Below are 14,972 nucleotides of genomic sequence, written 5' to 3'. Positions count from 1 at the left end.
CAGATGGTTTTCAACTGGTAAGCCAGAGCCAATGCAAGTAAACACAGAAGCCAGAAATGGCAGAGAGATGGATTGTGCTAAGGAATCCAGCATCAATTCTACTAAATCACAAGTTCTAGAACCTTGCCAAGGAAGCTATCATGAGTGTAAGTAAACATGCTATGAGGTGAGGAGAAAAGCTGCTCTGGAGAAGCCAATGCAACCTCCTACAAACAGACTGGAAGCCAACCAGGAATCACAATTCCAAGCCAACGTGAACTCCAGTATTCAGTGACCTGAAGTCAGATCTTGACCCTTGCCTGTCAGAACAGAAGCAGAAACAGAACCAACCACAATAGATGGCTGTCAGGAAACAGTACAGCCACGCAGGCATCCCTTTGAGCCCAGAAAGCTAGGTACAGCAAGAGGCAGGACACGGAAAGCATTTTATAGTCAATAAAGAGGAATCAAAAGTTACCGAATCTTGAGTAACATGTATTGATTTTGATCAGCTAGAGTTTAGCTAAGACTCGAATAAGGAATTTGCATGATTTGTAATATCAAGTTGCTGGGCTTGTGAACATGACAATCATCAAAATGATTATAGCATTACAAAAAGTATGAAAAATAGATTGACATGTAATTCTGTCATACCAAGGGGGCTGGTTAGGACCAGTTGAAAAGAAGAACTTAGCTCATCAGCTTATTTCTGCAAGTGCTCAGCTTTGTAGAAATAGGGAAGCTAGCTACAGCCAATACCCTGCTATATACTAATATGATTAATAAAATTAATTGATTAAAAGAAATAAGCAGGGGCAGCTAGGTGGCACAGTGGATAGAGCACCGGCCCTGGAGTCAGGAGTACCTGAGTTCAAATCCAGCCTCAGACACTTAACACTTGCTAGCTGTGTGACCCTGGGCAAGTCACTTAACCCCAATTGCCTCACTAAAAAAAAAGAAAAGAATGGGGGGGGGGGAAGCTAGGTGGGGCAGTGGATAAAATACCAGCCCTGGATTCTAGCCTCAAGACACTTGACACTTACTAGCTGTGTGGCCCTGGGCAAATCATTTAACCCTCATTGCCTCACACACAAAAAAAGAAATAAGCAATGTTTTACAATTTCACACCTACGATCCCAGTGTGGTCTTTGAGGGCCACAGCAGGTAATAGAACCACTGATTGGGGATCATACAAGGAGAAAACAGAAGTATGACCAAAGCCAGCACCCCTAACTGACCCCCAGGAGTCAGAGACAAACACTCTGGATTAGCAGTGGTAACAGCATTTATCATAGACAACAGGATCAACAATCTGGGCACGCATTCAAGAGTGCTAGAGAAAACTGTCCTCAGCACAAAAATTCCTAATCAAGAACTGAGACTAAAGATGTGAGATAAATAGAAGGAAAACAAATAAACAATGAAATGCTATAGGTTGAGAAGTCCAAGAGAATAGATTAATTCCAAAATAACCAAAAGCAGAGCTTCAGAGGAAAAACTTGGGGGGGGGGGGTGGTTGTTTACAGATATTGCAAGAGTGGCTAGAAGAAATTGTTAATGATAAAAAAATGAAAGGAGGGTTTGGGATGGAAAATAGATTGGAATATAAGGTGGAAAACCTTACATAAAAAAACAGTAGGGGGACAAAGGCCTTTAGATGGAACAATTAAGAGGTCATTGGTAACTTTGGAGAGATCAGTTTCTTTTTTTTTTTTTTTGCCCTTTGGGCAATTTTCTTACTTATTTAGCAACAAACATTTGTTTTATTTTTTTCCAGTTACATATAAGGGTAGTTTTCAACATTCATTTTCATAAGATTTAGAGTTCCAAATTTTTCTCCCTCCCTCTCCTCCCCCCACAAGATCGCAACCAGGTTATATGTGTACAATCCACAAGTGTTCTTTATCAGTTCTTTCTATGGGGGTGCATAGTAAGCTTCCTCATTAGTTCCTTGGGATTGTCTTAGATCATTGCATTGCTGAGAGTAGTTGTCATTCACAATCGCTCATTGAACAATACTGCTGTCACTATGCACAATGTCCTCCCAGCTCAGCTCATTTCAGTATACATTGATGTTCATTAATCTTTCCAGGTTTTTTCTGGGATCATCCTGTTTGTCATTTCCTACAGCAAAAGACCATTCCACCACAATCATATAGCACAGCTTCTTCCATCATTCCTCTTGCCTTAGGGTATGCTCCAACTTTCACTCTTTTCCTCCTTCACTCCAGCTTTCACTTTATCAACCCCTCTGAAAAGCCCCTTAGCGTCCTCATCTCTGTTGCCAACCCCCTGGCATTTCTGTATCATAGCGCTTTCAACAACCACTGTACTGTCTCCTGTTCTCTTAATCTTCCGGTCTCTCCCAACCTCCATAAATCTCCCTTCTTGTACCGTCTCCCCCTTGTCCTTGTAGCAGCCTTCCTTCTGTCTTCTCCAATCTTACTGTATTCTTAATCTTCCTGTCCCCCCTTTCACTGTCTTCTCCACTGTATATATGTTCCATCTCTCCCCTCAAACCTCCAGCTCTGTGCGCCCTCACACATGCCAAATTAAGCCACGTATCACGCCCAGGGCTCTAGGGGCCCATGCCCCGTGCACCCCGTGCTGTGCACCTGGGACTTCTGCATGAGCTTTGCTAGAGGCCGGCCTGCACAAGCCCAGGATCTCTGGGGTAGATCCCCCCCAGGGCAGAGGGAGCTGGGACTTTTTCCCCCAGCTGTCTGACCTGTCTGTAAAGCCCATGGGGCTTTTTGGCTCAGCTGAAGTGGAGGGGGAGGGGCACCAGCCCCTCTTACACAGAAAAAACCCGAGGGCCTAAGGCTTTTTAATCTCAGCCCAAAGGCAGGGGTCCCCAAATCAAAATAAATTTCCACAGCTCTAAAGGACTCATGATGGAAAATGCTCTCCAAATCTAGAAAAAAAAAAGAACTGGAATCTAGATGCAGATCGAACCATACTATTTTTATTATTGTTGTTCTTTTTTGAGGTTTTTCTTTTTTTGCTCTGATTCTTCTTTCACAGCATGACTAATGCAGAAATATGTTTAATGTGATTGTACATATATAACCTATATCAGATTACTTGCTGTCTTGAGGAGAGGGGAGGGAGGGAGACAGATTTGAAACTGGAAATCTTATAAAACAAATGTGTTTTGGTTTTTTTTTTTGGTGAGGCAATTGGAATTAAGTGACTTGCCCGGGGTCACACAGTGTCAAGTGTCTGAGGCTGTAAAACAAACGTTGAAAACTATTTCTACATGTAACTGGAAAATAATAAAATAGTTTTATGGGGGGAAAAGATTCTCATTTCCAAGATACATAAGGAACTGAAAAAAATTTATAAGAATAAAATCCATTCTCCAGTTCATAAATGGTCAAAACATATGGACAGGTGGTTTTCAAAGCACAAAATTATCAACAGCCATATAAAAACCTAATCACTAACAGAAATGCAAATTAAAATAACTCTGATGTTTTACCTCATATCCACCATATTAGCAAAGATGACAAAAATGGAAAATGACAAATACTGAAGGGGCTGTAAGCTAGCTGGTATGAACTATTGATGGAGCTCTGAACCAGCCATTCTGGAAAACAACCTGTCCCTAAATGTTATTACTAAACATATTCTTGGACCCAGAAAAAAAAAAGAACCCATGCGTGCAAAAATATTGATAACAGATTTTTTTTTTTACTGGAAAAGAACTGAAAACCAAAGAGATACCCAGAGAAGTAATGAAGATGAAACAAGATACCAACCTCCTAATAGAAGTGATAGCCTCAAGGTACAGAGATATATAATTGGCAAGAATTTGAAACAAGTTTTTGTTTTCCTTTTTACATTGCGGGGGGGGGGGGTGGAGAGAATACAACAATTTTTTATTTTACTAAATTTTTAAAAGGCCCATGCCTTTTAAAGTTCTTTTAAAGTTCTCCAAGTTCTCCAAGTGCAGAGCTTTGTATTAAAGCATAATAGTTAACAGGTAAATGCTTTGCAAACCTATATAAATGTTATTTATCCTCACAACCACTCTGGGAGGCAGGTGCTATTGTAAATGAGACAAGCTGGTTAAGTGACTTTCCCAGGACTAGAGAGCTAATAAGTGAGGGAGGATTTAAGTCTTCCTAATTCTGAGACCAGTATTCTATTCACCAGGCAATCTAGAGGCCTTCAATACTTGAAGGGCTGGCACATAGAAGTTAGCCTTATTTTCTTTGGACCTAGAAGGCAGAACTGGGATCAATCAGTCAACAGTTTATTAAGCCTCTACTTTATGTTAAACACTGGGGATACAAATACTGAAGTGAGAAAACTCTTTCCCTCAGAGAGCTTAAATTCTATCAAAGAGTGGAAAGTACAGATTTTTAATGTTCCCTTGCATAAGGAAAAATTTAATGAACAAGCTTCCTGGGAAGGTGGTAAAACCCATGAATGGAGTTTTATGACAGCTTGTCAAGGATGGTGTCACAGGCACTCCATAGATACGATTTGCAATTCTACGACATTTTCCACTAGTACATGACATTTTAAGCCTTATTTAATGTCTTGGTCCATGCTCACAAAGAATGTAAGATTATAGCTGCCTAACAGTACTGTGGTAGACCCAATGAGCTAATACCAAAACCTACTCTCCTATCTGGTGGGTGTGGCTCTTATGCCAGCACTCTTAGTTTAAGGTTTGATATTGAGACAAAACGAGGCACTCAAGTCATTGAACAATTTGAAAAAGGAGGTTTGCTTTGCTTTAACAGCAGGAATATGTAACAAGGATACTGGGGCACTCAATCCCTCTGGATGCATGCCCACATAGAAATAAGTCTGGTCATCAGGACAGAATATGATGAATGACATGGTGACTTGCACGGTTTTCAGAAATCCACCAAGTCCAGGGGGTCTGGCCTATGTGTAGCTAGAACTTTTTATGCTGTTAGTTGGCCAAGAAGTTGTGTCGGTAAAGCCAGGGCCAATCAGGTCCAGAGGGCAACTTTGTTAATCTATGGTACGGGAGAAGGGGAGGGGCCTGGGCCATGTTGTAGGTAGAGGGAAAGGAAAGTCTATTTCAGCAAGCAGCAAAGAGATGGTGAAGTGGTTGTTCACAAGTAACAGCCTGCAAAAAGCCCCTACTCTGTTAAAGATAAAAATTTCAATGTGGGCAACTGAAAGAAACCAATCAGGTGTGGATATAATTAATGCAAAGTCCCCTGCAGGGTGTCCACCTGCTAGATTAAAACATCAACACAGGGGTACAGCGTGTCCTTGGGCCGAGGAAACGCGTGTCGGGCCGGCGGCTGTGAGTGAGAGAGCGGGCGTGACTGTGAGTTGAGCTGACTTGACCATGGGGGACATCGAGAAAGGCAAGAAGATCTTCGTGCAGAAGTGTGCCCAGTGCCACACCATGGAGAAGAGGGGCAAACCCAAGACCGGCCGCAAGACCGGCCAGGCCCCGGGCTTCTCCTACACCAACACCAACAAGAACAAAGGCATCACCTGGAATGATGATACGCTGATGGAGTACCTGGAAAACCCCTCCCCAGGAAGTACATCCCCGGGATGAAGATGATCTTCCCCTACATGAAGAAGTCCGAGAGGGCCAACTTGATAGCCTACCTTAAGCAGGCCACCAATGAGTAACTGTCTGCTGCCTTATTTATTCTAATTGAAGGTCTCTGCTGATGAGATCTCTTTCCTTTTTTTACATGTACCATAATGACCCTATTTAAATTGGTTTCATTAACCTGAGAATTGTGATCACGAATGGCTGTTTAAAAACGTTGTTCAGCAGTCCTAATAAAGGAATTATGTAGATTAGGTAGGCTTGTGTTTAAATGAGAATGATTGTTTTCTGTCACCACCAACCTATCATGCTTTTCTTTTAAAAAATATTTGAGGGGCAGCTAGATGGCACAGTGGATAGAGCACCGGCCCTGGAATCAGGAGTACCTGAGTTCAAATCTGGCCTCAGACACTTAACACTTAACTAGCTGTGTGACCCTGGGCAAGTCACTTAACCCCAATTGCCTCACTAAAAAAAAAAAATTTTTTTGATTAGACAACTTTTTTTTTAAGGGCAATGGGCTCCACCTCTGTCTTGCAAAGTTTTAATTGAATCTGGCTTCTTTTTACTAAACAGTGGGGAAAGCCTACTTAATTGTTTCATAGGACTTTTACCTGTAATATGTTTGGGGAGTGGGGATTATCCTTTGGGAAAAGTGCCCCAGCCTGTCCAAAGGCAAGGTCTACTGAATCAAAACAAGCCCAGGCATTTCCAACTTAAATTCATTAATTTTCCATGCATAAACAGTCTGATGACAAAGATTTGATTTAAATTCTGTCTTCAGATTGCTGAAAGGCTTCAGAGTACTTTATTGTATAACAGTCTTGAGTAAAGAACATCCCATCACACAATGAGTGACCTTTGGGACTGTGAAGAGGCACAGATGAGTTCAGCTAGAGCTAGGACCTTCTGCTGAGCTTCAGACATACCTGTTTGAAGCTCAGCCAAACCTTGGGATTCACTTTTAAGACCTATTGAATTTAAAGTTTGCAGACATGTTCTACAGTATGTGAATAGTAGTGTTAAAACTCACTGGAACGTTCAGCTGTAAAGATGTACCATTAGGATATCTGCTAAATGATGTGATCATAAGACTGAATTCAGAAATTAAACAGTGGTGAATACTTAAAAGATCAGCACACAGCCACCTGGTGGGAAGAGCACTAGATTTAGAGCCAGATGAGTCCTAGTACTTCTACTGTATGAAATTACACAAATTGCTTAATTTCTCCAGGACTCAGCATCCTCATTTGAAAATTAAGGGGTTTAACTAAATTATCTCTCTCTAATTCTATGAACCACCCCAGCCAAAAGATAAAGATTCGTTCTCCAACATGTTCTTTTTTTTTTTTTTTAAGTGAGGCAATTGGGGTTTAAGTGACTTGCCCAGGATCACACAGCTAGTAAGTGTTATGTGTCTGAGGCTGGATTTGAACTCAGGTACTCCTGACTCCAGGGCTGGTGCTCTATCCACTGCGCCACCTAGCTGCCCCTCAACATGTTCTTCTAAGGAATGTTATCAATCTTTTACAAATTGAAAGGTTGAACTGTGGAAACTGAGGACCAGGGAAGGCATGGCTGTTCTGCTATATAAATTCAATGCAATTGAAGATCACTGATGAACAACAAAATGATCTGTGGTTATATATCAAAGTTAGAAAACAGAAAGCTGGGGACAGTTAGGTGGCACAGTGGATAAAGCACCAGCCCTGGATTCAGGAGGACCTGAGTTCAAATCCAGCCTCAGACACTTGACACTTACTGGCTGTGTGACCCTGGGCAAGTCACTTAACCCCCATAGCCCCACCAAAAAAAAAAAAAGGAAAGAAAGAAAACAGAAAGCTACTTATTAAATCAGATTTCTTTTATTGTTCCAAATTTTAATAACTGCCCATGGGACATATATAATGTACCCATATAAAAGAAGAAAGGGCTACTCTTCAGATTGGTGCATTAAAAATAGACCACTTCATCAGTCTTGGTTTTCTTGGTTTGATATCTGGTTAGAGACAATGGCTTGTTTTCATGAGGGAGACTTTTAAATACTCGAAGATGTATAAATTCCTCATCACCAACATGAACCTAAGAAGCAAAAATAAATATCAGTTAGAGACTAAATAATGTATTTTATTCTATTTGAACTAAATATCAAGAAAGGGTTCACTTTATATGACATGGAGGAAGAGTTAGACACAACTGAAATGGCTGAACACAGACAAGTGAACAAACCAAAGCAGGTACATGACAGTAATTTACAGGTTAGTTACAATACTGGTATTTTGGATCAGAAACTTCCCAATTTACAATTACAAAGCTCCTAGATTTTTCCTACTTTTTTTGGAGGGAAGGGGAAGAGCAGAGTTTGAAGGGAAGGGATTATTCCCACCACTCTCCTATTTCTTTGCCTCAAACAAGGACTGACCTTCACACCCTGCCTCAAAACTCTTCCCCTTTCCCCAGGTTCTCTAATAGGGGTGGGATTAGTCCACGTCCCAGTCACTTCTCCCCATTCCTATCAGTGCTTTTATGGCTTTCTAACTATTTTGGTGTCTGGTACTTATGGAGTATTTAATCTAATTAATGAAACAAGAAACACCATCACCTCTACCTGCTCCTCAAAGTTTACTAGCATTCTCCACAAACACTTAACTAAAAAGTATTTATGAAGGCACCTAAATAACACAGTATCAGATTAGAAAACCATTTTACTTCTGCATGGTACCTTAATAAAGTAGTTTGTTCCAGCAACCAATTGACTTTTAAATTCCATGGTCTTAAAGATTGGAAACTTCCTATTTTCTTTCTCTTCAAGCTCTGCCTTTACCTGAGGAATAAAAAACAAACCAAAAAATGTGTTTGAATAATTACAAAAGAAGGAAAAACACAACTTGAATCCAAGTGGTAAATGTATCTGGTGATTATTTTGATGATGAGATTTGGAGCCAATTACAGTAATCATCTTAACCTTTAAGTGAAAATGGAGTACTCACATATCTTAAAAATAAAACAATTAACTCTAGGAAACAGCATAGATTTTTTTACAATTATGATTAGTGGAAGAGAATTTCTAACCAAGCAAGGAATAGATATCATAAAAGAAAAAACTGACAACTTTAGGTTCATACAATTTTAAAAGCTTTTACACAATACCAAATAAAGGTCTGATATCCAAGAGAAACAGAAAATGGACAAAAATTTGTTACACTGCGAGCCAATATATGAACAAAATATTTTCAAAATAAAGCTTTGAGGGGCAGCTAGTTGGCTCAGTGGATAAAGCACCCGCCCTGGATTCAGGAGGACCTGAGTTCAAATCCGGTCTCAGACACTTGACACTTAACTAGCTGTGTGACCCTGGGCAAGTCCCTTAACCCTCATTGCCCTGCAAAAAACAACAACAAAAACCAAAATAAAGCTTTGAGGCTCATCCTCTATATCAGAGGTATTGCAGTGGGCAATGATCATTACTCAAATGTAATTAGGAAGCAGTTAAACAATTTTTTAAAACAAAATATGCACCCATTTCTATTTGAGTTTGACACCATGTTTACTCTAAATGTAAGAAAAATGAAAATCAAAAGAACTCTAAGGTTTCACTTTACACCATGCAATTATAAAGAAAAAACAAAGAAAAGAGTGTCCCAAAGAAAATGGCTTTTTCCTCATGACAGAGATGAAGGAAACTACTAGAACAAATGTTTGTGTACATAGTTAAGTACAGTCACTATGCTATTGTTAATTGTCACAAGATTGTGGAGGTGGAAAATGACTATGATGCAAAGACCAAATGAATCAATAAAATATATTCTAAAAAGAGAAAACAACATTGATACAAGTGTTTTCTCCTGTTCTCTACTGGTGAAAGAAGGAATAAAAAGACTTGGAATACGTTTTATTTTATAGAGGTTGTATGGTTATTTCCTGTAATCTAGTTATCATAAGATCTAGTCATCACTAATACTTCCTATAAGAACCAAAAATAGCTCATAATCATCTGTTTTTTTTTTTTTTAATGGCAAGATGAGTCAAGATGAGTAGCCTCTCAGTTCACTATACTTAAATGTCATAACTTTACAATGATTCCTTCCTTCTTCCCTCACGGAACCCTATCTTGTAAGAAACAAGTACAGCATGTTTCAAAACAATTAGTTTTAATACATTCAGCTACAAACTTACAAAAACATTTGAAAGGTTAATGTAAATTTTTAAATATTATTTTTTCTTATCAAAATTCAACATAACCTATACATTGTGAGACACACACACATCACTTTAGATTTTTGAACTTTGTGAAAACTTTAATCAGTTCCTGCTCAGTAACTCATTAATCCTCACTGAAGGATTTCACCTGTCGTCTTAGTCTTGAAAAGTGGTTCCACCCCCCCACCCGCCCCCGTCCCCCCAAAAAGGCTTTGATTTGAACATACAAGTAAAAGCCTGAGGAATAGAACAGATGATCCATCCACAGGTCTCCAGAAAACGCCGCCCACACAATGCATGACCGGATGCCCAGTCTTATTAAAAGATCATTCAAAAATAAGTGAAAATAAATTCAAATTATTAAGCTTCCAAATGATGCTTTTTGTCAGCTTGAAGCATCTACGCTTGTTATTAAAGCTCAAACTGCCCTAAGACTTGTGGAACACGCTGCTTTGTGGGACCTTTTGCTTAGAAAAATTTTTGGAAGATCACTGGAACAGAAGACGCCAATTCTGGCATCGTTTCCAGCTCTAGATCTGAGTCCTAGGTGTGGTTCGTGAATAATGTGCTGCTACAGACAAAGCAGGAAGTTTCATTTTTCGCTTTGGTGTTCCCAGTCTCGCACACTGAACTGAGCTCTTTTGGGTACCTATCAACGGGAGGAATCTCAGGATTTAAAGAGGGAAGAGACCTCAGCAGAGTCTTCCCCGCTCGAAAACCTCTTTCTATGGCTGGGCGGGGAACGCATAGCAGTACGGCCGGCGGGTAGCAGCGATGGGCTCCCGGCGGGTAGCAGCGATGGGCTCCCGGCGGGTAGCAGCGATGGGCTCCCGGCGGGTAGCAGCGATGGGCTCCCGGCGGGTAGCAGCGATGGGCTCCCGGCGGGTAGCAGCGATGGGCTCCCGGCGGGTAGCAGCGATGGGCTCCCGGCGGGTAGCAGCGATGGGCTCCCGGCGGGTAGCAGCGATGGGCTCCCGGCGGGTAGCAGCGATGGGCTCCCGGCGGGTAGCAGCGATGGGCTCCCGGCGGGTAGCAGCGATGGGCTCCCGGCGGGTAGCAGCGATGGGCTCCCGGCGGGTAGCAGCGATGGGCTCCCGGCGGGTAGCAGCGATGGGCTCCCGCCGCAGCTCTTACCTGGTCCGCGATCTGCTGCGTTTCGGCCGTGGCCGGTTGGGTGTCCGTGAGTCCTCCACACAGCATCTTGGCAAGTTCTTTCGGCTGCGGCGCAAACAGAACTGAGTGATGCAGGAATGGACCCAGTGACAACTTAAGGGAGTCCCGGTGGTCACGAGCCCCATCCCGCCACGTGACCCGCGGCGTCCATTGCCTTCAAAAGAGTGGCAGGGGGGCAAAGGTCTTGACGGCTGCAGAGAAGAATCGAGAAGGTCCAAGAGAAGCTCCCAGGGACAGGAAAGAGGGAGAAGAAGCCTTGGCAGCAATCAGCCTGGCTGTGGGCTGGGTTTTCCACTCGAAGCGGAGGCGCCATCTCTTCTCTCGGGACCTCCCTCTGTAACTTCAGCTGTTGGTTTCGCCCGCTCCCCTGCAGTCACGAGGAAGTGTTAGGAAATCGGTAGTTCTGCTTGGTCTGATTTGCACTTGTTTTGCGCTTTGTAAATTCCTGAAAACTGGTCTTTATAGACCGTGTACATTCCTGTTGAGCCTTAGGGAGGCTTACAAAACGCTCCCGAGCTCCCTAGGAGGAAGGCGGAGAGAGTACTTTTACCTGCGAGGAACCCTGAAGTTGTGAAGCCCCACGACCCGGAAACCCTCCACGACCATTGGCCCCCACCGACTCCGGAGTTATTAGTTGGTTTTAAGGAATACAGTGTACACGCGGTTTTGCGCTGGCCTGGCCATCTGGGGCAGCCTCCGCCCTGGACGCTGCCAGGCGCTCCTTGGGTGGGTGGGGCGCCCACCTGCGCTGCCTCCCTCGCTTGCAATCCCCCTTTTGCAGTCTAGACAGTCTATTGTCCGGAGGAGGGTGGGGGGGGGGGGTGTTGGGTGGTGTGGAGTATTGAAAGAACGAAGGGCCCATCCCCCAGCCAGGCTGTCCTCCTTCAGGATGCTAGTTTTTATGCTGGGGAAACCTTGTCAAAATATAATTGGGAAATATTTAATTATAAATACAACAATGCATAGGTGACAATACATTTGAAAACTAAGTTGTGCCACAAGCATAAGGAATTGATAGTTCTCCCAAGCAATCCAAAATTACAAACTTAATAAATTTTGCCTAGGTTTCACCATCTTTCCATTCCCAAAAAGCATTTATCACAGATTCCTCATTCCAAACATCGTAAATTCCTAATCTTAGCATTTTTATGGGCTCTACCTCACCTCAAATAACCAAACCAAATATTTCCTTTTGTATCTTCATAGCATTTCTTGTTTTGGAACCTTCGTTGGCAGAGCTATGAGAGGGACATAGGGATATGACCCTCCACTGAGATGGAAAGTGCCCCCCCCTTCAGCCTAGTGATCTGATCTCAAAGTCTTAAAGCCCCTTAGAGCCCCCTATTTCTCTCTCTCCCTGTTTTTTTTTCTCTAGAGAGAGGCAATAACGGGAAGCTACTATCCCCCTTTCTAAATATAGGCATATCAACTTAAAAATTGCTTCATAGGGACTGCACCGAGATATTATGTAGATATGATAAATTGTTTCTGAAACAGGAAATTTTGCAAAATAACCTATGGCTGAACCCCTGAGGTTGGGGCACTCAACCCAGGAGAGAGACTTATCGCTGAACATCCCAGGAGAAAGATTTCTTGCTGAACATATAGTATTAACCCAATTACCGCATTTTGCTCAAATTAGATGTCTGTAAAGAGTATAAAAACTGCTTGGTTTCCTAATCTTGGTGTGTCACACCTCCTGGTTGTCCCAGTGAGTGTGGTACACCTTTCTTTCGAAAGAAATAAAATCAGTGCTTTGGCCTCCTTTGGTTAGATACACAATTAGTGTGTAAGGAAGTAATTGTGATTTGGGGTTTCTATGACCCCATCTTTGGCTAAAATTGGAAGCCCTGGCCGTGCTCCTGAATCCAGGGCTGGTGCTTTATCCACTGCGCCACCTAGCTGCCCCCTACTCATAACTCTTAAGAACTGTAAATGTATTTGGGCAGAGAGAAGGACTTTACACAGGGGGTATAAATATAAATTGTCTTTGATGTGATGATACAAAGAAAATTAAGGGGTTAAAAAGGGAGTCTATGGGGAGGAGAGGAAAAGGGAGGTGGAATGGGGTGAATTATATCATATGAAGAGGTGAAAAAAAACCTATTACAATAGAGGGAAAGAGGGGCAGCTAGGTGGCGCAGTGAATAGAGCACCAGCCCTGGAGTCAGGAGGACCTGAGTTCAAATCCAGCCTCAGACACTTAACACTTACTAGCTGTGTGATCCTGGGCAAGTCACTTAACCCCAATTGCCTCACTAAAAAAACAAAAACAAAAAACCAAAAAAAACCACAAATACAATAGAGGGAAAGAAAGGAGGGGTGAACATTGTTTCAACCCTACTCTCATTAGATTTGATTCAAAGAGGGAATAACATATATGTTCATTGGGCTAAAGAAACTTAGCTCATTCTTTAGGGAAGCAAAAGGGGAAGGGAAAGGGGGGGACCGATAGAAGGGAGGACAAAAGGGAGAAAAGGGTAAAGAAAAGAGAGGGCGTGATAAAAAGGGAGGGCAGATTGGGGGAGGCAGGGGTAAGAAGTAAAACATTGGTGAGGAGAAATAAGGTGAAAGAAGTGGGGGAAGTACAAAGGGGGTAAATAGAATGGAGGGGAATAGACAATCAGTAATAATAACTGTGAATGTGAATGGGATGAACTCTGCTATAAAACGGAAGCGAATTGCAGAGTGGATTAAAAACCAGAATCCTACAATATGCTGTTTACAAGTGTGATGTTTAAAATCTAGCCTAGAGTTCCAGCCTGGTTGGTTTCTTCCTGAAGTCCTCATCCATGAACCTGCTTTAATCAGGAACTCCCCAGCAAGCTGATTGTGGAAGCTTTTTATAGGTCTGGAACAGAGGCAGTCCTTACACACTGCTTCAAGCTGATTGGTTGGTGATATCGGAATCCATTGGTTTTGAATGTGTTCTCAAGTTGAGTTCACAGTCTAGCTTCTGAGAACAATACCTTCTTAAGGGATAGCCAGGTGTGATTACAATCCAATTAACTTAAAGTAGGCTTAATCAGCAGTCAAGCACTCTCACCTGATTCAATCAGTATAGATTAATCTCCAGGTGGGTCTTTGAATATCTGCTAAATCCCATTATTTCATCACACAAGAAACACATTTGAAGCAGAGAGATACACACAGAGTAAAGGTAAAAGGCTGGAGTAGAATATATTATGCTTCAGCTAAAGTCAAAAAAGCAGGAGTAGCAATCCTTATCTCAGACAAAGCACAGGCAAATATAGATCTCATTAAAAGAGATAAGGAAGGAAATTACATCTTGCTAAAAGGTACTATAGATAATGAAGTAATATCAATATTAAATATGTATTCACCAAGTGGTATAGCATCCAAATTCTTAGAGTAGAAGTTAAAGTAGTTACAAGAGGAATGACAGTAATACTATACTAGTGGGGGATCTGAATCTCCCCTTCTCAGAATTAGATAAATCTAGCCACAAAATAAATAAGAAACAAGTGAAAGAGGTGAATAGATTACTAGAAAAGTTAGACATGATAGATGTCTGGAGAAAATTGAATGGGGATAGAAAGGAATATACCTTTTACTCAGCAGTACATGGCACAATTTCAAAAACTGACCACGTATTAGGGCACAAAAACATCATAGTCAAATGTAGAAAGGCAGAAATAGTAAATGCATCCTTCTCAGATCATGATGCAATAAAAATTACATGTAAGAGGGGCAGCTAGGTGGCGAAGTGGATAGAGCACCGGCCCTGGAGTCAGGAGTACCTGAGTTCAAATCCAGCCTCAGACACTTAACACTTACTAGCTGTGTGATTCTGGGCAAGTCACTTAACCCCAATTGCCTCACTAAAAAAAAAAAAATTACATGTAAGAAAGCCAGGGAAAAGTAGAATGAAAATTGATTGGAAACTAAATAATTTCATTCTAAACAATGAATGGGCCAAACAAGAAATCATAGAAACAATCGATAACTACATCCAAGAGAATGACAATAATGAGACAACATACCAAAATCTATGGGATGCAGCCAAAGCAGTGCTTAGGGGAAAATTTATAGCTCTAAATGT

General features: G+C 41.8%; 1 protein-coding gene and 1 pseudogene across 1 annotated transcript; one reads left to right on the top strand and one right to left on the bottom strand.

Moving 5' to 3' along the window:
• Positions 1 to 5,311: 5,311 nt before the first annotated feature.
• On the top strand, positions 5,312 to 5,613 carry LOC122749262 (annotated as a pseudogene).
• A 1,769-nt stretch (positions 5,614 to 7,382) lies between these two features.
• CSTB (cystatin B) lies at positions 7,383 to 11,057 on the bottom strand. Its single transcript, XM_043991235.1, has 3 exons — positions 10,871 to 11,057; positions 8,259 to 8,360; positions 7,383 to 7,618 (listed from the first exon to the last, which is right to left on the bottom strand). Exons 1-3 carry the CDS (start codon positions 10,934 to 10,936, stop codon positions 7,490 to 7,492), a joined length of 297 nt encoding a protein of 98 aa, XP_043847170.1. The 5' UTR covers positions 10,937 to 11,057; the 3' UTR covers positions 7,383 to 7,489.
• Between the last annotated feature and the right edge of the window lie 3,915 nt (positions 11,058 to 14,972).

This window comes from Dromiciops gliroides, chromosome 3, assembly GCF_019393635.1.
Source record: "Dromiciops gliroides isolate mDroGli1 chromosome 3, mDroGli1.pri, whole genome shotgun sequence".
NCBI classification, from domain to species: domain Eukaryota; kingdom Metazoa; phylum Chordata; class Mammalia; order Microbiotheria; family Microbiotheriidae; genus Dromiciops; species Dromiciops gliroides.
Note: the sequence above shows the minus strand (reverse complement) of the source record. Positions and strands in the feature narration are given on the sequence as shown.